The following is a 23654-nucleotide window of genomic DNA, read 5'->3' as shown; positions in this document are numbered from 1 at the left end:
CCACCTGACGTTTTAAAGAGAATTAACTTTTGAATTCAGTAACCAGAAGTGGTCAACAAAACCAACAGGGATGATTAGGACCAACCGAAAAGGAACTATAAAACACAATAATAAATTGAAAAACCACCAGGAAATGTCGAAAAACTACAAGAAAAAAGATCACAATACTAAATCGAGAAAAAACCCATAAAAAGTCGAGGAAGCACCAGGAAAATTTGAGAAACCACCAGGTAAAGTCGAGAAAATACCAGAAAAGTAAACACAATCAGTAAAGGTAAAAAAAATATATCTATAAACCACCATAAAAGTTCGAGACTCTAACAGAACAAGTGGATCAAACCACCAAAAAATGTCGTTAAGCCACGAATTGTTTCTTTTTTTTTTTTGGGGGGGGGGGGGGAAATTTCATAGCTGGAATGGCAAAATGTTATTTCAATATATGTTTACAAATAAGTATGTCCAGGCTTTGGTGTTTACAGATTTAGGTCAGCTGCCATTTTTAGGACTGCAATATCACACGCCCTCATAAGCATTTAAATAATTCATTCGAATCATTGAACCTTCTGTTAAATCTTTAATGAAATAAATTTTAGTTATTTACTGAAACAAACATTAAACTAAGGAACATAAAATACTAAACAAAAAAAGCGAATTTCACTGCCAAGACAAACAATTAAATGAGGTGTAAGGAAATATCTTAAAATTTTTATTGAAATGTACAAAAGACTCAAAAATAGAAAGACAAGGACAAGTTTCCTCGAGTTAAATGTATGGAGAATAACAAACTCACGTGCAGCTTCCTGTAGAGCAATCTCACTTCTTCTAGGGGTGGATAGCTCTCGATCACCCATGTGAGATTGTAGCTGTCTTTAAATCGACTAAAAGGTGCACTTAGAAATTCTGCAGGGCTTGGACGACCTAGAAGATACAGGTACATTTCCAATCATACTTTGTGAAAATAATCTGAAATATGTCATCAGAAAACTGCAAAAAACTACTTTATATGAAAACTGCACTTTCAGACTTACAACATTACGTTCATAGTGAAATTAAAATAAGTTTAAGTGTTTAATTTAAAAAAAAATATTACTAGTTTGATATTTTTTAGGTTATAAATACGCTATTCATAACTTAAAACAAATTAGCTATTAAATAGTAATGGGAATGGAATATTTCATGATAGCACATATTGACACAATTATTATTGAATGCAAATTGAAATGAACCACTAAAAAAAACAAGAAGGAACATAATTTTTTTTGAAATAAGTACGGAATACTTCATTAGAGTTCTTCTAAAATCAAACGATTTATTCATTTTTACATTAGAGTTATCCGAACGCAATTAAAGGTCGGCCTTGAAATTTTTTAATTTAACTTGGGCCATGTAGGTAACTAAATTTAAATCTCAGTTCGGTTCAATAAATTACCATTGTATAACAATTATTATCTAATGTTTATTGACCACAACAAGTAAAATTTGATGGCGATAATCAACAAAATATTAATAGAGGAAATTACGCCGGTTTCGCGAAATGTTGTGATAACAAACGTAAAAAAATGTTTTTTTTTTTTTTTTTACTTTCCCTGTTACTAATTTTCCCCTACTTGGAAGTTAACATTTTGTTTTTGTGTAGACAAACGGTACTAAATGGGTGATGCTAAATGAAATGTAAAGTGCTGGCGATGAATTGTAGTGCAGCCATAGAAAAAAAATTATATTTAAACTTATGAGTGTAAACATGCATTTATCCATTAATGAAAACCTGTATCTTGTCAAATTTCATTGGAAGAACTAAATTTATAACGAATACTGACAAATCGATGGGCACGCAGTTAATGGATGATAGACCTCATTGAGAATAGGACTTGGGTAAAAGATATAGTGAAATTATGATAAATATTTAAGATATTTAAGTGTAATTGACGGATGGGCGAGGAATGATGGTCGGATTAAAGATGGATGACGAAAAGATGTAAGATTGATGAAGGACGGTTTATAAAAAAAGACGTAGCCAAAACGAGGGATTTATGACAAATTCGACGGAAGAGACGATATCTAATGGATAAAGAGAAAAAAAAATAAGGTGGGATCCAAATGAGTGTAATGTATAATGAGGGTGAAAGGAAATGTATGGATTAGTAGAAAACGAATGGTAAATTGATTACCAATGAATGGGTGAGGTATAACAGTTCAGTAATGGAGAAATTCACGACGGATTGTTGACGAAACTGTTGTTGCAATGCCGTCAGCAAGGTCCCTAAGGCTGGTTTGCAGGATCGTGATTTATAGAAAAGGAAGATATTTTTCCAATTGGTAACCTGAGAAATTTTTTTGCCCGTGTTTATCTTACCAGAATGTGCAAGCAAGTTTAAGGGAGATAAGGCCCCGCCATCTCGGTTTTTTCCCCTTTTTTGTTGTAATTCTTATTTGTAACGATTTACCCCAATTTTTGTAATGTTAAAGCTTAAATAGTATCTCCCAGACCTTCTTCACCTTATGGAATTTACATTTACTAACAGGCTACAGTCTGTAAGCACCACGATCAAGTAACTTATTTTTTGACGCGGGTGACTGATGATATTCATGCCAGTTCTCAAGTGCTGAGTTTTGAAAAGCAGCCAAAGCTTAGTCCTTAGTCATGACAAACCAAAATATTTATTTCGGAAGCTTTATCGCAAACGACATCCAAAAATTTTAAGTTGTAAGATGGTGAAGCCTTATCCCCCTTGTGTATAAATTTGTTTTAAGAGAAAGGGATGGACACTGAAAGACGCTGTATTGAAATGGGTTTCAACAGTGTTTGTGCGAGAATAATTTTTCATCGTTTAGTATTAAATTTTTTTTTTTTTTAAAGCAAAGATCTTGAAAGCTTTAAAAATAGTGTCTGGTGATAATATTATCACGGTTGTAGTATTCCATAGGGTAAACAATTTGCAGCCTCCGGTCGCTATTTAAGTTCAGGTATTACATTTAATTAAATACTATGCTTTACCGAAGCCAAATTTAGAAAATTGAACAATATAAAATTGTTTTTGGCCTAAAATCTGTTGAAAGCAGACTTGCGCGCCCATACACCAATGATATTACACTGAGTGAATATCTGTTGAAATTATTTGTGACAGAACAACAAATATAAGGAAGCTATAGTGTTTAAAATTTTAGGAATAGACTTTTAATAAAATATCTACAAATAAATAAAATAAAAAAATAACATTGTTTATGAGACAGAACCTTGAACGTAGTAGTGTCCCAGGGTAAATGTTCCCTAGTACACTTTTTGAAATTACAGTAAATTAACAAAATTTATCTATAAGAATTAAAATGAAATAAACAAAGAATTTTTTCTCGTAATTATAACAATTGGATCTTCGTGGAAAATACGCCATATTTCAATTTAGAAGTTGTATGTTACGTTCTAAAGAAATGTAAACACACATTTGGACGAAAGAAGAGTGTTGTTACTGCAGACATAACAATTTATTGAAAGTTTTGTTAATATACAAAGAATATATTTTTTGATTCATGTCCACAGTAAGTGTACTTAGTGTTCACAAATTTACGAATCCTGGTTAATCTGTAACTAGCGTTCTTCGTAAATTGAAGGTGAAAATTTTGTTTCTCTGTCAGAAATTATTTACCTTAAATTTACAAAGAATGCTGATTCAAAATTATCCAGAGACCTTCGTTGACTACGTATGTATACGGGTTTTGGGTTCACTCACTTTGAACATGAATCAAAATTAAAAATTTTATAATAGTAACAAAACATTCAAAAACTTCGGTTTTTTCGTGCTAATTATTTATTTTTAAATTCCGTAAATATATTGTAAATTATAACATTGCTGTGCATTATCTGCATTGCTTCTATTTACGAAGAAACCTTGTTAAAAATCATAAAAGGATTTTTGTAAATTTATGGACACCAGGATCAAATTTTTTGGGGTTTTCCCTGTGTCTATGCATGTTTTACCCGGGCCACATTAGCTAGTTTTTGGCCAGGATGTAGAAGGGATGTTAGTCATGGAGCCAGTCGCTGCCATGACTGACCAATGAGCTCCAATAGCACATATTGCATGTGTTCAAACCCAGCAGGTTAAGGTTTATAGGCTTCGGCCTGAGACACGCTTAGGTCGTCACATTAAACCTGGACCAGTCCCAAACCACCTAGATTAACTTAGGCGAGGTAAAAAAAAAAAAACCTTTTGAACATAAATTCGAAAGAATATCCTCGGTGTATTTAGAAAAACCTGTACTTATTTCGTCCACGTGTAAGTTTACCTTTGTTCATGACGAAACCTGCTACTCGAAAAATCGAAAAACTGCGTAGTTTCTACGGAGACTCAGTTGTTTGAAATCGCGGAATGACTCTTGGTTCGTTCGTTCGTCCGAGGTTTTGGTTCTTCGTTTCGGGAAGTCTCGGGGATTCCGCGTCGGGCACTAGTTATAGTCTAGATTTAAGAGTGAGGGGAGACAGTCATGGCTGGCCAATCCCCCCTCCTAGCACATGATGCATGCGACCCTCTCCCTGCACGGCCAAATCCCCAGCACGACTAGGCGTATGGGCTTCGGCCTGGGACGCACCCAGGTTCCTCCCCTGACCACGGACGCCTCCAAAAAAAAATACACTTAGTTTTAGTTGGGTTGGTAGTAATGATAAATCTCACCCGACAGCTCCATGTAGTTCTTGGCGCGACCCAGCGTGTTCTCGCCGACGCAGCTGTAGTTGCCGAAGTCGGAGGCCTGCACGTCGCGGATCGTGAGGGTGTGCTTGTTGCCGCGGCTGCCCGTGGTCCGTCTCTCGCTGGGGTCCAGCGGGAGGCTGTCCTGGTACCACGTGACCTGCGGAACCCAGACGCACGCTCCAGGGCCGGTGCGAGGTAAATTGGCGCCCTAGGCGAATAACCTTAATGCCCCCCCCCCCCCCCTCCGGACGTCCCAAAAAAAAATTTTCCTTGCCTCAAAATACATCACGTAAGCCTAAAGATTTTGTCAACAATCAAATGTAAGCAGGCTTGTGTTTTTTTTTTTACTTTTTTTACTTATTACGAATTTATAAACAGGACACCGTGGACTTTAAACAATTAGGTACTTATATCAATATATGAACATTCCGAACTGTTACAAAAAAAATCCATTTTCATCTAGTTTCAATAATCGTTAAACATTTATTGTATGAGCTGTTGTGTGTCGTGCTGCGCCGCCCCCAGCTACTTGGCGCCCCAGGCGGGTTGCCTGGTTCGTCTGTGTGGACGCGCCGGCCCTGACCTGCTCCTGAAACCCCCGAGCGCCTTCACGCCCCGTGCAAGGGGGGGGGGGGGATAAGCACACGACACTCGCCCCGTGATAACGTAGAACAACCAACCACCTGTGGCCTCGGCCAATCACGTTGTCCTCGTGTTGTCCGTGTCTGCAAAGTAAGAACCTGCAAATAACGAAACTCGAACACGAGATCCTTTTTTTCAAAATAATCACGAGCGTGACTGACGAACAAAATTGATAAATAAAGCATTCGCTTTTCAAAAACAAAACAAAAAAATGTGGATGCGAATCAACACTCGTTACTAGAATTCGCTACCCGAATCGTAAACGTTGCTTGCCATATCATCAGCACGAAACAGTCGGAAATTTTAAACTGTTCGTAGGGGCTCCGACAAAAGCGGAAAAGGCATAAAACAAATCATATACTGCCCATCTCGTTAAAATTAAATAAACCGTTAGTAGTTGGAAATAGGGGGTTCAAGCACAGGCGGAGGAGCCAGGAGCCCGCCATCTTGGATGACGTCATCGGCGGCCATCTTGGATGACGTCATCGGCGGCCATCTTGGATGACGTCATCATGACCTTTGACCTTGACCTTTGACCTTTGACCTTGCTAATCTATGCCAATCTATGCTAATCTATGCCAATCTATGCCAATCTATGCTAATCCATATGCTAATCTATGCTAATCTGTATGCTAATCCATACTAATCCATATGTTAATCTATGCTAATCCATGCTAATCCATATGCTAATCCATGCTAATCCATCCGCCATTTTGTATTTCTAGAAATTTCCACCAACTTCGAATCGTGATGTCACCGTTGCACATTTCGTCACGGCCGCCATCTTGGATTCGAATTTTTTTTTTCGAACTTTTGAAATTCGATGTAAACATCAACCACCATCTTGTTTCGTCTGCTGGTGGCCGCCATCTTGTTTTCGTCTGCTGGTGGCTGCCATCTTGTTTTCGTCTGCTGGAGGCAGCCATCTTGTGACGTCATATAGTTCTGTTGGTCGCCACCAGATAGCAGCAGGGATTATTTTATTTTTTTTCTTTAACTAAAATAATTTCAGTGCCGAGGCTGGGATTCGATCCATGGGACGTGAAAACGTCCAGGATGTCGTGGTTACGAGGCGGACACCTTGACCACTAGACCACGAGACCAATTGGGATATGGTGGAATAAATAATCTATATATGCCACGTACTGACGTCAAGTTTTATGATAAAAGGGGGGAGGGTGTCTTTGCCTTCCCAAATGCATGAAATTCAAATTATTATTATACCATCGCCATCTTTAATTCCAGCACAGACTACCAGATGGCGCCAAATTCAAAAATTAGTTGCCAGAGGCGCCGCCATCTTGGTTCTCAAGTTGGCTGGCAGGTGTCGCATGCCGCCATCTTGGTTCTCAAGTTGGCTGGTAGATGTCGCTAGTATCGCGCGCCAAATTCAAAAATTAGTTGCCAGAGGCGCCGCCATCTTGGTTCTCAAGTTGGCTGGTAGATGTCGCTAGTATCGCGCGCCAAATTCAAAAATTAGTTGCCAGAAGCGCCGCCATCTTGGTTCTCAAGTTGGCTGGTAGATGGCGCCACCGTCACCATATTTTAGTTCATACAATCGATACCAGATGACGCCACCATCGCCATCTTTAGTTCCTAGTGTTGCTACCAGAGTGTGCCACCGTCGCCATCTTTAATTCTTAAAGTTACTGCCGGATGGCGCCAAGTGTTATGCAATGTGTAACCAGTCGAGATAAGTTTGGAACCTGTAGCCATATTATTATTAATTAATAATGTATGTTTATTAAATATGATAGAGTATTTATAAAATATTGGTGTTGTGTAGAGACTCTCTCTTCTTCTCGTAGTGGCGGAAGACATCTCGAAGGTAGTGTTAGAATTTATGTATTAAAGCAATCACTCTAGCTGAGGAGACTAATAACTTATAGTTACAATTCAATAATATCGGCAATTAAATGTTTTGATATTAAAGCAAACAACGTAAATGTTAAACACATATTTATTTAAATCTTATTACAAACAGCAAGGGGTAAGAACAATCGATGATTTAAAAGAAGTAAATAACGAGTAATAAAATCACTTAATATTCACACACTACACATCATAGTGACAAAGGCAACATTAACTCGAGACCCAATTATACATAGTAGTATGGGTGGTCGAATAGCCAGAATTTAAGTAGCTGAACATTACAATGGGCGCAATGGAATTTGCCATACAGTTTTATACATTTATCCAGGCGGTTTCCATAAGTCTTTAAAAGTTTGTTGAAGCTAGGACAGTTTCTTTCATTATGTAAATCAACAATGTTGGCACTGCACAGTTCACTAAAGATACTTTTCTGTTTGTCTCCTAGGACGTATACTACATCTCCTTCTTCAGGGTTGACGATGTCACATAACACTGATGAGATTTGGTCAAAGCTCACTTCACCTTCGTTCCACGAGAGTCCATGCACTTCATAAGTCAGTTTACGATTCTCGCTTTGCGACAGCCTGTCTAGTTCGGACCAGTCACATGGTGGTTTGAATATGTATTCATAGGTCCTCAATACATCACCGTCCTCGATGAACATTGCTGCAAGTTGCTTAACCACATACCCCTTTTGTGATGTGAGGCACTGAATGTTGCAGAGAAATAATGACATTTTTTTTGCCAGTACTCACGATAACTGATGTGTGAAGCTGTGCTAGCTCTGCAAGGCTGATGCTAGTTCTACAGGTATGACTGCAAGGCTGCAGTGCTGATGTTGTCTCTAGGATGCTGAATGTCAGACTGGTTGTAACAACCTTTGGTGTCGTAGTACACACAAATTTACAATTCGTCTTCATCACTATCCCCCAAGCCACTATCCGTTCCTTCATCCACATCTTCGTTCACCTCTTGCGCTTCCTTTGCGGCCTCGATGCAGGTCATAACAGCATGATATAAATAGGTAATAAATATCTCTTCCTCAGGGAACTCAGTGAGAATGTTGAGGGTGGAGGATGTAAGGTGGTAATGTATATCATTAAAGTCCATACCTATGTAGCGACGTACTACATCCATTACAAATTCCCGAACATCGTCCATCGTAACACTGTTTAAATTACAATCGCAAACACTCTCCGCGTAAACACTGGTGGAAGCCATGATGATGAGAGCGTGGTTAGAAGCAGACTACCACGTTAGCGGAGCGATGCTGTGAGGCCCCAGAACTCGCTCGAAATAACCTGCACAACACATTCCAAAAACATGACGTAGCCTATGGTTGACGGCACAAACACCCTGAGTGGCTCTGCGTGTTTCCTCCTGCCCGAACACGCGCTGCTGTGAAAGCCTCTTCCCGAGCACAGACGTCACTCCCGCAGCAGACAAAACAGGCGTATGCTACAGGAGCTAGAACAATTGAATAGCCAAATATATATTTAGACTACCCAACTTCATAAATGACATGAGATAATTCCTGTGCGATAATCATACTTTAAATGTTGTAATGTATGTATAAACAATAATCATGACTAAGTACTTGAAAAAAAATGTAAGTGAGGTGTTATTCACCTTTAGCGCTTCTCGATTTCTGTATCTGCTACCCACGAATTAAATTGAGACGGGAAACCCCACCATTTCACAAAAGACCGACCATTTCTTCGTTTGAGAACTTTCTCCACCAAATATGTGTCCGGATACATCGTAGACTGGATCTCTTCAGCATAGAAGCCACCACGAATAGGCTTGTGGTCCAAGTCTTCGAGGTAGTAGGTCCTGGGTTCCGATTCACGAACGTGTGTCACACGGAAAAGTTCAGAACTCCAATTCGCCGTGAAACCTTTCTCAAAGACACCTTTCTGCTTGGAGATTCTCACAATGTCACCAACATTAGCTTTATGCTTGCGTGTATCTTTCTTCTTCGTGTTGGTGAATACAGCCCCAAGTAGACGATCATCCTTTACATCTTTAGGCTTCATTTTCGTGGTAGAATGCACTGTGGAATTATATTCACTATAAGTTTCGACAAAAGATCCAACCAAAAACAACTCAAAGTCTTTTACAAACATAATATTTATTACTCAATTTCTATCCTACTACAGAATCACTTGCGAAAGCCAGCAATCTTATAAACATTTAGCCCTGCATAGACGTGCAACAACTACTTCTTAGCTCCAAATGGCTCCAAATGCTCCAAACGGCCTTCAAATGCTCCAACAGCTCCAAAAAAAGGCTCCAAATGCTTGACAGCTCCAAATGGCTCCAAATGCTCCAAACGGCTCCAAATGCTCCAAATGCCTCCAAATGGCTCCAAATGCTCCAAACGCTCCAAATGTCTCCAAAAGGCTCCAAATGCTTCAAAAGACTCCAAATGCTCCAACAGCTCCAAAAAAAGGCTCCAAATGCTTAACACAGCTCCAAATGGCTCCAAATGCTCCAAATGGCTCCAACAGCTCCAAAAGGCTCCAAATGCTTCAAAAGGCTCCATCTTCAATTGGTTCCAACTGATTCCAATTACTTTTCTTATCGAACTTGGCATGATTACTAACATGTCTTTATTAGTATACATTTTGACTGGCAGTGGTAACGTATTTTGCACCTTTAAGTTATAAGTTTTATTTAGAAATCATATTTCGATAAATGGTAGATACCATTTGGAAAGAAAATATATTAATTTATCTTTAAGTTTATACACATACATTTAATTTAAGCCATTATTGTATGTAGCCAGCTTCCCTCAGTTCTTTGAGTATGAAGGATATTTCTTTAATGTTCGAATAGTTTCCTGCACAAAGCGATCCATGTAGTAGTCGTAGCCTGTCAACCAATATGTTAGGATCTCCCCATGAGGTATAATCAAACTCTTCTGCTGCGTTCATCATCCTTGCATGTTTATAATAAATATTATCTCTGGTGTCTATCGTTTTAACACCAACCTCAAGGTCACTTTCGTCATCGTGCCAGAAATTATCACAAGCTTGATCAGGATAATTTATTTTATTACGACGTTTCCATCGTTTTGGTCTCAAACCACCATCACAGTCTTCACTCTTGCATGCTTTTGGTGCTTCAGCACAATACTCAATCATGTCAGCCTTAGATGTGTCAGCACAGTCTTCGTTCACGCCAGCTTCTGATGTGTCACCACAGTCTTCAATCATGTCAGCACCACAAACTTGATCAGGATAATTTATTTTATTACGTCGTTTCCATCGTTTTGGTCTCAGACCGCCATCACAGTCTTCGATCTTACCTGCTTTAGGTGCTTCAGTACAGTAATCAATCATGTCAGCCTCAGATGTGTCACCACATTCTTCAATCATGCACGCTTCAGATGATTCATCAAAGTCTTCGACCTTGTAAGCTTCAGATGGTTCTCCATCTTTCTCATTTTCATGGAGACGACTAGATATTGGAGTAAATATATTTTCATTTCTAATGTGGTTACAACTACCTTCGTTTGTTTTAAATTTTAAATTATTATCTTCATCTAGATCAGTAATTTTAGCATTAGCTTTTTCGCCTTCGTTCCTCTTCCGCGATGTTGTAGCCCAGTCTTCGTTATCTTTATTCATCTTAATTGTACAGGTCTTGTAATGTCTATCCAAGTAATATCTTCTACCAAAGGATTTCTGACACTGACTGCAATGAAACGGTTTTTGACAAGGACCCAAATTACACTCGCTTCTCTCATGTCGTTTAGCATTCTTTCTCAAGGTAAACACCTTGCTACAGTATCTACAGTGATGACGTTTCGATACAGCGTCAGATCCTAAATCGGAATTCATATTAGTTACCGAGACTAATGCCAGATGCAAACTAAGAGTTTTAAATTAGATATATTACTTAAATAGAATTTTTTTAATTATTTCATCAGCGAGAATTAATTTATCTCATTCAATGGTACTTGTTGCAAGTAGTTCTGCTTTTCAACAACAGATGTCGACACGTATTGCTTGCAGGTAAATATTATTTCTTTCTTTCATGCGGGATGCAGGATTCTCACTAACGATCGCAATAGAGGGATGGCATCGCTATACTCCAAGGAGAAGGTAGTTTGTTCTTCCAGTTAGTGTTTCTCAGGGTATATATTATTATTTGACTGAATAATGATTTTTTTTTAAATTCCACCTAATAAAAATAAAATAGAAGCACTCAGAGAAAACCATCAGGGATGATGTCGTTTATAAACATCATAAATTACCAATTTTTTTTAAAAAAAAGTCCAAATTTAATCCTACTTAAGCAAAGAGTTCACAAGCCCGCTTGTGCTAGAACTCTCGTGTTGCTTAAGCAAAGAGTTCACAAGCCCGCATGTGCTAGAACTCTCGTGTTGCTTAAGCAAAGAGTTCACAAGCCCGCTTGTGCTAGAACTCTCATGTTGCTTAAGCAAAGAGTTCACAAGCCCGCTTGTGCTAGAACTCTCATGTTGCTTAAGCAAAGAGTTCACAAGCCCGCTTGTGCTAGAACTCTCGTGTTGCTTAAGCAAAGAGTTCACAAGCCCGCTTGTGCTAGAACTCTCATGTTGCTTAAGCAAAGAGTTCACAAGCGGGCTTGTGCTAGAACTCTCATGTTGCTTAAGTAGGATTAAATTTGGACTTTTTTTAAAAAAAATTGGTAATTTATGATGTTTATAAACGACATCATCCCTGATGGTTTTCTCTGAGTGCTTCTATTTTATTTTTATTAGGTGGAATTTAAAAAAAATCATTATTCAGTCAAATAATAATATATACCCTGAGAAACACTAACTGGAAGAACAAACTACCTTCTCCTTGGAGTATAGCGATGCCATCCCTCTATTGCGATCGTTAGTGAGAATCCTGCATCCCGCATGAAAGAAATAAATAATATTTACCTGCAAGCAATACGTGTCGACATCTGTTGTTGAAAAGCAGAACTACTTGCAACAAGTACCTTTGAATGAGATAAATTAATTCTCGCTGATGAAATAATTAAAAAAATTCTATTTAAGTAATATATCTAATTTAAAACTCTTAGTTTGCATCTGGCATTAGTCTCGGTAACTAATATGAATTCCGATTTAGGATCTGACGCTGTATCGAAACGTCATCACTGTAGATACTGTAGCAAGGTGTTTACCTTGAGAAAGAATGCTAAACGACATGAGAGAAGCGAGTGTAATTTGGGTCCTTGTCAAAAACCGTTTCATTGCAGTCAGTGTCAGAAATCCTTTGGTAGAAGATATTACTTGGATAGACATTACAAGACCTGTACAATTAAGATGAATAAAGATAACGAAGACTGGGCTACAACATCGCGGAAGAGGAACGAAGGCGAAAAAGCTAATGCTAAAATTACTGATCTAGATGAAGATAATAATTTAAAATTTAAAACAAACGAAGGTAGTTGTAACCACATTAGAAATGAAAATATATTTACTCCAATATCTAGTCGTCTCCATGAAAATGAGAAAGATGGAGAACCATCTGAAGCTTACAAGGTCGAAGACTTTGATGAATCATCTGAAGCGTGCATGATTGAAGAATGTGGTGACACATCTGAGGCTGACATGATTGAGTACTGTACTGAAGCACCTAAAGCAGGTAAGATCGAAGACTGTGATGGCGGTCTGAGACCAAAACGATGGAAACGACGTAATAAAATAAATTATCCTGATCAAGTTTGTGGTGCTGACATGATTGAAGACTGTGGTGACACATCAGAAGCTGGCGTGAACGAAGACTGTGCTGACACATCTAAGGCTGACATGATTGAGTATTGTGCTGAAGCACCAAAAGCATGCAAGAGTGAAGACTGTGATGGTGGTTTGAGACCAAAACGATGGAAACGTCGTAATAAAATAAATTATCCTGATCAAGCTTGTGATAATTTCTGGCACGATGACGAAAGTGACCTTGAGGTTGGTGTTTAAACGATAGACACCAGAGATAATATTTATTATAAACATGCAAGGATGATGAACGCAGCAGAAGAGTTTGATTATACCTCATGGGGAGATCCTAACATATTGGTTGACAGGCTACGACTACTACATGGATCGCTTTGTGCAGGAAACTATTCGAACATTAAAGAAATATCCTTCATACTCAAAGAACTGAGGGAAGCTGGCTACATACAATAATGGCTTAAATTAAATGTATGTGTATAAACTTAAAGATAAATTAATATATTTTCTTTCCAAATGGTATCTACCATTTATCGAAATATGATTTCTAAATAAAACTTATAACTTAAAGGTGCAAAATACGTTACCACTGCCAGTCAAAATGTATACTAATAAAGACATGTTAGTAATCATGCCAAGTTCGATAAGAAAAGTAATTGGAATCAGTTGGAACCAATTGAAGATGGAGCCTTTTGAAGCATTTGGAGCCTTTTGGAGCTGTTGGAGCCATTTGGAGCATTTGGAGCCATTTGGAGCTGTGTTAAGCATTTGGAGCCTTTTTTTGGAGCTGTTGGAGCATTTGGAGTCTTTTGAAGCATTTGGAGCCTTTTGGAGACATTTGGAGCGTTTGGAGCATTTGGAGCCATTTGGAGGCATTTGGAGCATTTGGAGCCGTTTGGAGCATTTGGAGCCATTTGGAGCTGTCAAGCATTTGGAGCCTTTTTTTGGAGCTGTTGGAGCATTTGAAGGCCGTTTGGAGCATTTGGAGCCATTTGGAGCTAAGAAGTAGTTGTTGCACGTCTATGCAGGGCTAAATGTTTATAAGATTGCTGGCTTTCGCAAGTGATTCTGTAGTAGGATAGAAATTGAGTAATAAATATTATGTTTGTAAAAGACTTTGAGTTGTTTTTGGTTGGATCTTTTGTCGAAACTTATAGTGAATATAATTCCACAGTGCATTCTACCACGAAAATGAAGCCTAAAGATGTAAAGGATGATCGTCTACTTGGGGCTGTATTCACCAACACGAAGAAGAAAGATACACGCAAGCATAAAGCTAATGTTGGTGACATTGTGAGAATCTCCAAGCAGAAAGGTGTCTTTGAGAAAGGTTTCACGGCGAATTGGAGTTCTGAACTTTTCCGTGTGACACACGTTCGTGAATCGGAACCCAGGACCTACTACCTCGAAGACTTGGACCACAAGCCTATTCGTGGTGGCTTCTATGCTGAAGAGATCCAGTCTACGATGTATCCGGACACATATTTGGTGGAGAAAGTTCTCAAACGAAGAAATGGTCGGTCTTTTGTGAAATGGTGGGGTTTCCCGTCTCAATTTAATTCGTGGGTAGCAGATACAGAAATCGAGAAGCGCTAAAGGTGAATAACACCTCACTTACATTTTTTTTCAAGTACTTAGTCATGATTATTGTTTATACATACATTACAACATTTAAAGTATGATTATCGCACAGGAATTATCTCATGTCATTTATGAAGTTGGGTAGTCTAAATATATATTTGGCTATTCAATTGTTCTAGCTCCTGTAGCATACGCCTGTTTTGTCTGCTGCGGGAGTGACGTCTGTGCTCGGGAAGAGGCTTTCACAGCAGCGCGTGTTCGGGCAGGAGGAAACACGCAGAGCCACTCAGGGTGTTTGTGCCGTCAACCATAGGCTACGTCATGTTTTTGGAATGTGTTGTGCAGGTTATTTCGAGCGAGTTCTGGGGCCTCACAGCATCGCTCCGCTAACGTGGTAGTCTGCTTCTAACCACGCTCTCATCATCATGGCTTCCACCAGTGTTTACGCGGAGAGTGTTTGCGATTGTAATTTAAACAGTGTTACGATGGACGATGTTCGGGAATTTGTAATGGATGTAGTACGTCGCTACATAGGTATGGACTTTAATGATATACATTACCACCTTACATCCTCCACCCTCAACATTCTCACTGAGTTCCCTGAGGAAGAGATATTTATTACCTATTTATATCATGCTGTTATGACCTGCATCGAGGCCGCAAAGGAAGCGCAAGAGGTGAACGAAGATGTGGATGAAGGAACGGATAGTGGCTTGGGGGATAGTGATGAAGACGAATTGTAAATTTGTGTGTACTACGACACCAAAGGTTGTTACAACCAGTCTGACATTCAGCATCCTAGAGACAACATCAGCACTGCAGCCTTGCAGTCATACCTGTAGAACTAGCATCAGCCTTGCAGAGCTAGCACAGCTTCACACATCAGTTATCGTGAGTACTGGCAAAAAAAATGTCATTATTTCTCTGCAACATTCAGTGCCTCACATCACAAAAGGGGTATGTGGTTAAGCAACTTGCAGCAATGTTCATCGAGGACGGTGATGTATTGAGGACCTATGAATACATATTCAAACCACCATGTGACTGGTCCGAACTAGACAGGCTGTCGCAAAGCGAGAATCGTAAACTGACTTATGAAGTGCATGGACTCTCGTGGAACGAAGGTGAAGTGAGCTTTGACCAAATCTCATCAGTGTTATGTGACATCGTCAACCCTGAAGAAGGAGATGTAGTATACGTCCTAGGAGACAAACAGAAAAGTATCTTTAGTGAACTGTGCAGTGCCAACATTGTTGATTTACATAATGAAAGAAACTGTCCTAGCTTCAACAAACTTTTAAAGACTTATGGAAACCGCCTGGATAAATGTATAAAACTGTATGGCAAATTCCATTGCGCCCATTGTAATGTTCAGCTACTTAAATTCTGGCTATTCGACCACCCATACTACTATGTATAATTGGGTCTCGAGTTAATGTTGCCTTTGTCACTATGATGTGTAGTGTGTGAATATTAAGTGATTTTATTACTCGTTATTTACTTCTTTTAAATCATCGATTGTTCTTACCCCTTGCTGTTTGTAATAAGATTTAAATAAATATGTGTTTAACATTTACGTTGTTTGCTTTAATATCAAAACATTTAATTGCCGATATTATTGAATTGTAACTATAAGTTATTAGTCTCCTCAGCTAGAGTGATTGCTTTAATACATAAATTCTAACACTACCTTCGAGATGTCTTCCGCCACTACGAGAAGAAGAGAGAGTCTCTACACAACACCAATATTTTATAAATACTCTATCATATTTAATAAACATACATTATTAATTAATAATAATATGGCTACAGGTTCCAAACTTATCTCGACTGGTTACACATTGCATAACACTTGGCGCCATCCGGCAGTAACTTTAAGAATTAAAGATGGCGACGGTGGCGCACTCCGGCAGTAACTTTAAGAATTAAAGATGGCGACGGTGGCACACTCTGGTAGCAACACTAGGAACTAAAGATGGCGATGGTGGCGTCATCTGGTATCGATTGTATGAACTAAAATATGGTGACGGTGGCGCCATCTACCAGCCAACTTGAGAACCAAGATGGCGGCGCTTCTGGCAACTAATTTTTGAATTTGGCGCGCGATACTAGCGACATCTACCAGCCAACTTGAGAACCAAGATGGCGGCGCCTCTGGCAACTAATTTTTGAATTTGGCGCGCGATACTAGCGACATCTACCAGCCAACTTGAGAACCAAGATGGCGGCATGCGACACCTGCCAGCCAACTTGAGAACCAAGATGGCGGCGCCTCTGGCAACTAATTTTTGAATTTGGCGCCATCTGGTAGTCTGTGCTGGAATTAAAGATGGCGATGGTATAATAATAATTTGAATTTCATGCATTTGGGAAGGCAAAGACACCCTCCCCCCTTTTATCATAAAACTTGACGTCAGTACGTGGCATATATAGATTATTTATTCCACCATATCCCAATTGGTCTCGTGGTCTAGTGGTCAAGGTGTCCGCCTCGTAACCACGACATCCTGGACGTTTTCACGTCCCATGGATCGAATCCCAGCCTCGGCACTGAAATTATTTTAGTTAAAGAAAAAAAATAAAATAATCCCTGCTGCTATCTGGTGGCGACCAACAGAACTATATGACGTCACAAGATGGCTGCCTCCAGCAGACGAAAACAAGATGGCAGCCACCAGCAGACGAAAACAAGATGGCGGCCACCAGCAGACGAAACAAGATGGTGGTTGATGTTTACATCGAATTTCAAAAGTTCGAAAAAAAAAATTCGAATCCAAGATGGCGGCCGTGACGAAATGTGCAACGGTGACATCACGATTCGAAGTTGGTGGAAATTTCTAGAAATACAAAATGGCGGATGGATTAGCATGGATTAGCATATGGATTAGCATGGATTAGCATATGGATTAGCATGGATTAACATATGGATTAGTATGGATTAGCATACAGATTAGCATAGATTAGCATATGGATTAGCATAGATTGGCATAGATTGGCATAGATTAGCATAGATTGGCATAGATTAGCAAGGTCAAAGGTCAAAGGTCAAGGTCAAAGGTCATGATGACGTCATCCAAGATGGCCGCCGATGACGTCATCCAAGATGGCCGCCGATGACGTCATCCAAGATGGCGGGCTCCTGGCTCCTCCGCCTGTGCTTGAACCCCCTATTTCCAACTACTACCGTTAATACTTTTAAGTTTCCGCGCACGTTAGAAGTTATATTTCTATGGCATTACTGAAATATGAACCTGAAACATTTTAAAACACATATTATAACGTTAGGTAAATGTTGTAACGTTTTTTAGAGGCTTATACGACTGAAAACCATCTTTAAATACTTTAAAATCATCTTTTCTATGCAGAATAAATTGCGGAAGGAGGAGGGGAAGTTAGAGGTCATTCTCATTTTGACTTAAGTATTAACATGGCAAAGATTGTATACATCTAGTACCTCCATGTTTAAAATATGAGGAAGGTCACTGTTCAGGTGACATTTCGATAAAAACCAGCCCGTAAAGCAAAAATTAAGGTGGCGCGCGAATAGTATCGGTTAGTTTCCTGTAAGTACTTTATGTAAGTTCTTTTTTTCTATGGTCCGAATAAAAATGGTGGTGTGCGAGTCAGATATGGACTGAGAGATAAAGGGAGGTATAGATTTAGTGAGATAAAGGGAGATAGAGATAAAACGAGAGAAACAAGAGAGACAGTGTGTGACGGTGTAGATAGAAAGTGGTAGAGAAATACAGAGTGATAGAGAGAGTTATTGAGCTATATATATATATATTTATATACTAGATAATGCCCGGCATGCGTTGCAATGCCTCAATCAATTTTTTTTGTAATTTTTTAAACGTATACTAAGCATCTCTCTTTATCTCTCTAATTCTCTATCTCTCTATGTATATCTCTATAACTCTCTCTATCTTTCTATTTATATCTCTATCTCTCTATATATCTTTTTAGCGGACCCGACAGACATTGTCCTGCCCAAATGTACTTTTTGTGAGATATGGATATGGCGGTAAGTATTTCTACGCTTGACATTTTGTATCTTCTCATTATACATACACCTCCTCTTGGGCACGCCACTGCCGTTACCAAAAACCTTTCCCATGGTTACGCAGAAGGCAACAACAATGCAAAAGCCCGTTGCCATGGAGGCTAATTATCAACAATGCTTAGTTTTTTTTTGCTTTTAAAGCGTGTATTTTTAGTTTTTCTTAACTCAGAATCGAGATAAAATATCCAATTGTGAATCTAAACCATCCTCGAATCCCCGTGAACTCACACACAAAATTTCATCAAAATCGCGTACAAACAGACAGACAGAAAAAGTACTGTTTTATTATAGTAAGATAGATTATTCTTACATGTTCGCATCCATGCAGTATATGAAAAATCAGCATGCATAGCCCCACACCTATAACTATACGTATCTGCTGCCCACGTATCTACTGCCCACGACTTTTTCCGCATGGAATTTTGTATTATCTTGCACCATTTAGAAATTTAAACATTATAACATAACATTTTATACAGTTGTAGTAGTTTTCTTATGTTCACAAATGATAATTTTTCTCACCTCTATTTCAGTCTTTGCAATAAAAATATGTTACTACCTAAATTTTGAGTAAATATGTTTCTATTTTCAAATGTAATGACGGGAAGACACTTCATAAATTGTCTTTGTAAACCACATTTACTGTTTTTTCCGTCTCGAGCTAGAATGTAAAGATTACATTACTGACCCGCGAGCAAGCTACATACATTTCAGAGAGAGAGAGAGAGTGAGAGAAAGACACCTATTGAATGTCTATCTAACTAATTTTTTTATGAGAGCATATTTTCATTAAATAAATCATGAAATCATTCAACGATAAAAGCTGTTTATTTAATTAAGCGGACGGGTTCGCTCCAAGGAGAAAATTGACGCGGCGAGACCTCGTGGACAAAGAGAAATGACACACACTCACTATTTGTGTGGCTATGCAACATGATTTTTTTCTGCAATTTAAATTGTAATATACAAAAAGGGTATTGAAAATTGAAACAAATATGGCGACACTATAAACTGTCAGGATCTTTATTTTTTTCTTACTCTCTACTTAGTTCCTTACAATAGCAAAACTTAATGGCTTCTAATAATGCGTTGCAATTTTTGCTTTTAAAGCGTGTTTTTTTTTAGTTTTTATTAACTCAGAATCGAGATAAAATATCCAATTGTGAATCTAAACCATCCTCACTATTTGTGTGTCTATGAAACATGATTTTTTTCTGCAATTTAAATTGTAATATACAAAAAGGGTATTGAAAATTGAAACAAATATGGCGACGCTATAAAATGTCAGGATTTTTTTTTCTTACTCTCTACTTAGTTCCTTACAATAGCAAAACTTAATGGCTTCTAATAATGCGTTGCAATTTTTGCTATTAAAGCGTGTTTTTTTAGTTTTTCTTAACTCAGAATCGAGATAAAATATCCAATTGTGAATCTAAACCATCCTCGAATCCCCGTGAACTCACACACAAAATTTCATCAAAATCGGTCCAGCCGTCTAGGAGGAGTTCAGTGACATACACACGCACACAAGAAATATATATATAAAGATATATATATATATATTACGAAAAATGTAAATATATACTTAGAGGAGATACATACTAATATAAAAAAGGGAGATAGAGATAAAACGAGAGAAACAGGAAAGGCAGTGTGTCACGGTGGAGATAGAAAGTGATAGAGAATTACAGAGTGATATAGAGAGTTATTGAGTTAGATATATATATATAGATTACGAAGAATGTAAATATATACATAGAGGATATATATATATAGTAACATAAAAATAGTTAGAGATAAATATATCAATAGAGAATTATACAGCTATATTTATGAATACATACTGAGATATAGAGTTATGGATATATAGTGAGATACAGAGATAGATAGATTGAAAGAGATAGGAGTGATATGGAGTGATGAAAAGAAAGAGAAATAGAGAGATTAATATATATATATATATATATATATATATATAGATTTACAGAGTTACAGAGAGATAAAAAAAGATAGATAGAGATGCTTTGTATTTTTGTAAAAACTTCAAAAAAATTACAAAAAAAATTAATGAGGTATTGCAACGCATGCCGGGCATTAGGTAGTAACATTTAAAATAAATGCTTTTGTTGTTACCTTCATGTAGGTATGGCTTTATAAATTAACATACGTATTGTAAACATAAGTTAAAATCCTAAATGTCGTGCAGATTAATCATTGCGTATATAACGTACTGACATTCGTTTTTGACATATAGTGGTAACAGGCTTAACTTACTCAACTTAAATGTTTTTTTTATGCGCTAAATTCATCAATTATTTTAGGAAATGCTTTTAATGTGAGACATTTCAGGGAATCCCACAGAAATCTCGGAAACATCATTTAAATAATTATTATTTAGGCTTAGGTCAGTTATTTTCGGCGAGTTGCAGTATTTTTATTATAAACCACACTTGTCTCCGTGTATCTTGTTTCACCGATTTTTTGTTAGAGGTGACAGAATAAAGTTCCAACTCGCCTGTCAGGACTACCCGGGCAGTAGCGACCCGGCAGGTTGATTACACGCCCGGCCAAGATTACCGTTGGAAGCGGCCACCGCAAGTTTGGGCTATACGATTAAACAGGCGCTCGGAGAAGACGCGATTATACGGGAGCGTCCTCGGCAGAATCGTAGGAGAAAGGGGACAAAGTTGGAAATAAATCAACGTCACCAGGTTCAATTTCCTTGGGCTCCCTTCGATAACGCTCGGAGCTCCTGCTTTATCCCCCCTTTTCACCCCCTCCCCCTCCTTCGCACTTTGACGAGAGTGCGCTGGGTAACGGAACAGCGGCTATGATGCATTAGGAACACTTGAGCGGGAAGCGGGTAGGGGTGGGTTTATGGGAAAGTCGCTGGAACTGAGACGGGAGAAAGTGCTTTTTAACTGAATAATGACCGTGGGTAAACTTTCACTCGGGAATCTTCAAAGGAAGTTTGGAGGTCGAAGAGTGGAGATATACTCCCCTGAAATATTTCCAACTTTTTTTTTTTTTCAGTTTTAGACGCCGGGGTAGTGTCAAAGACGAAATTAATTAGGAGGCCATCTTAGATTCTTGAAATTAACTGGATGGGGATAAAATCCATACCTCCATACCTATGGAGAGGGGAAAAAAAACTTTAGTTGCTGATAATTTTTAAAAGTAGTTATCATTTAACAATGAGCTTCCAAAACTTCCTTATAGGCCTGTTTTTAGCTGCTTGTAACTGCAGTTTATGCTCCAGTAGCTTGCTGACGAAACGATTACCACCATATAATTGCAAAAATCACGCTAATATTTATATACGGATTACAGTGTATACCATTATAAGTTTGAATGGCAATTATAGGGTAATGCATAATTTGAAACGTTAAAATAATTTAAACCAATAATTAAATACAGTAATTCTTATGTTAGAAACACGTGTGATTTGAAAAGAACGATTTTTAATAGAACCTCGATTATCCATAACTCAAGCGGGCATTCGGGTAACCGGGTTCTCAATTAAAAATTAAACATTTTTTGGGTTGGAGTGTGGGGAATCAAGCCCATTAAAAGTAATTCATTAGGGAAGGGCAAAGAAAGGAGTAAAACTAAAAACTAGGTATTAAAAGTAGAAACGAACGGACAAAGAAACGGGACTAGGATTGCCCTTACGAAATTTTGCTGTATTGTATAACCTAAATACATTTTAATTCGATTACCAGTGATTCTCGCTTATTCGTGATGACCACCCCCCCCCCCCCCCCCAACATTAACCCGGTTAATCACGGTTCTATATGTTTATTGTAGCAGCCAATGGACATAACATATTGAATTATTTGTGTACAAATATGTCAGTCTAATATGAAACCAGAAAATAATGCATGATTTTGCAGATCTCTATTCACTACGTCAAATATTTAAAAAAATACATAGTTAGCTGTTTTACCCATAAAGAAACTATCCACAGACTATTTATGTAAAGTTTGGAGCATGTATTTGATGAAAATAATTTTAGCAATCTCTAAATAAAATAATGCAAGCATTGTAGTATCAAATCAAACACAGGTGTCATTGAAAGAATTACGTTATTAATATGCGCGGCGTATAACACAAGTTTTATGCACAACGTTGCAAAATCATTACGATGTGTTATTAAAATATATAGTTACATTTGTGAAATGTATTTTAAACATTTAGTTATGCTTGGAGTTTTTCAGCATGACCTGTCGGATGAACAATACCATAGATTCTGCAAACATGGGCTTTAAAGTGATGTATTCCAAGATGTTCGGTGCGAATTAGCGCGATCTTGAGGGGATACAACCGTGACCGTACTCTTGGGCTGTATTCCAGTAAGGGGTCATATCTGTAGCCGTTTTAATAAAATGTGCCCTGCGCGAGGCTAGAAACAGTTTCCAACGCATTAAAGCGGACCTCTGGCAACCATCGATACAATATTGATAATACATAAATCATAGAGAAAGCAGAAACACAGTCGCACGAATTAAATGGCATTAAACTAATTTTCTCAATTACATTTTAAGTGGCTATTATTTATTGTTATGACTATTAAAGTGTACTAAATGTATTACAGGATAGTTTCACTACCATAACGTTTCATTTGGTACACAAATCCGTTAGGCACTTCCCGCCGTTGTTCACGAAAGTGACTATGTACGTGTTAATGGCGCCTGACGCGGGCCCGCTATCCGGGCGAAATCAACGAAAACGTGAGCTCTGCGCATGCGCGGAATTTGGGCAACAGAAACGTCGTGGATAGGACACTGAAATCCGTTCCCTAAAAAATTATGGACCGACGGTGTCCTATCGTGCACTAGGAATACGGTTACGGTACAGGTGTAGCATATTCACCACCTAAACCCAAATTTTTGGGTTTTAGGATACCGAAACAAGCTTCTATGTGCATTCAACTTCGATCGTTTTTCTGTGACACCATCATTCGTTAGCAGTTTCTGCAATGTTTGTTCACGAACCTCACCGTGTTGATTGATCATGCTATTGCATACATATCATTATATCCAAAAACATTTTTCTAGGAACAATTTTCGCTCAAAAATGTAATTTATAATCAAATCACAATTTT

General features: G+C 38.2%; 2 protein-coding genes across 2 annotated transcripts in view; one reads left to right on the top strand and one right to left on the bottom strand.

Moving 5' to 3' along the window:
* Positions 1-23654, top strand: part of LOC134538696 (large neutral amino acids transporter small subunit 2) — a 912958-nt gene that overhangs the window by 71898 nt on the left and 817406 nt on the right. The gene's annotated exons all lie outside the window — the stretch shown is intronic.
* LOC134538697 (protein amalgam-like) overlaps positions 1-23654 on the bottom strand; it is a 551901-nt gene that overhangs the window by 8621 nt on the left and 519626 nt on the right. The window contains exons 7-8 of the mRNA XM_063380131.1: positions 4668-4842; positions 791-918 (exon numbers count right to left, since the gene is read on the bottom strand). Coding sequence (XP_063236201.1) covers positions 791-918; positions 4668-4842 — 303 coding nt within the window. The remainder of the gene's footprint in view (positions 1-790; positions 919-4667; positions 4843-23654) is intronic.

This window comes from Bacillus rossius, chromosome 14, assembly GCF_032445375.1.
Source record: "Bacillus rossius redtenbacheri isolate Brsri chromosome 14, Brsri_v3, whole genome shotgun sequence".
Classification (NCBI taxonomy): Eukaryota; Metazoa; Arthropoda; class Insecta; order Phasmatodea; family Bacillidae; genus Bacillus; species Bacillus rossius.
Note: the sequence above shows the minus strand (reverse complement) of the source record. Positions and strands in the feature narration are given on the sequence as shown.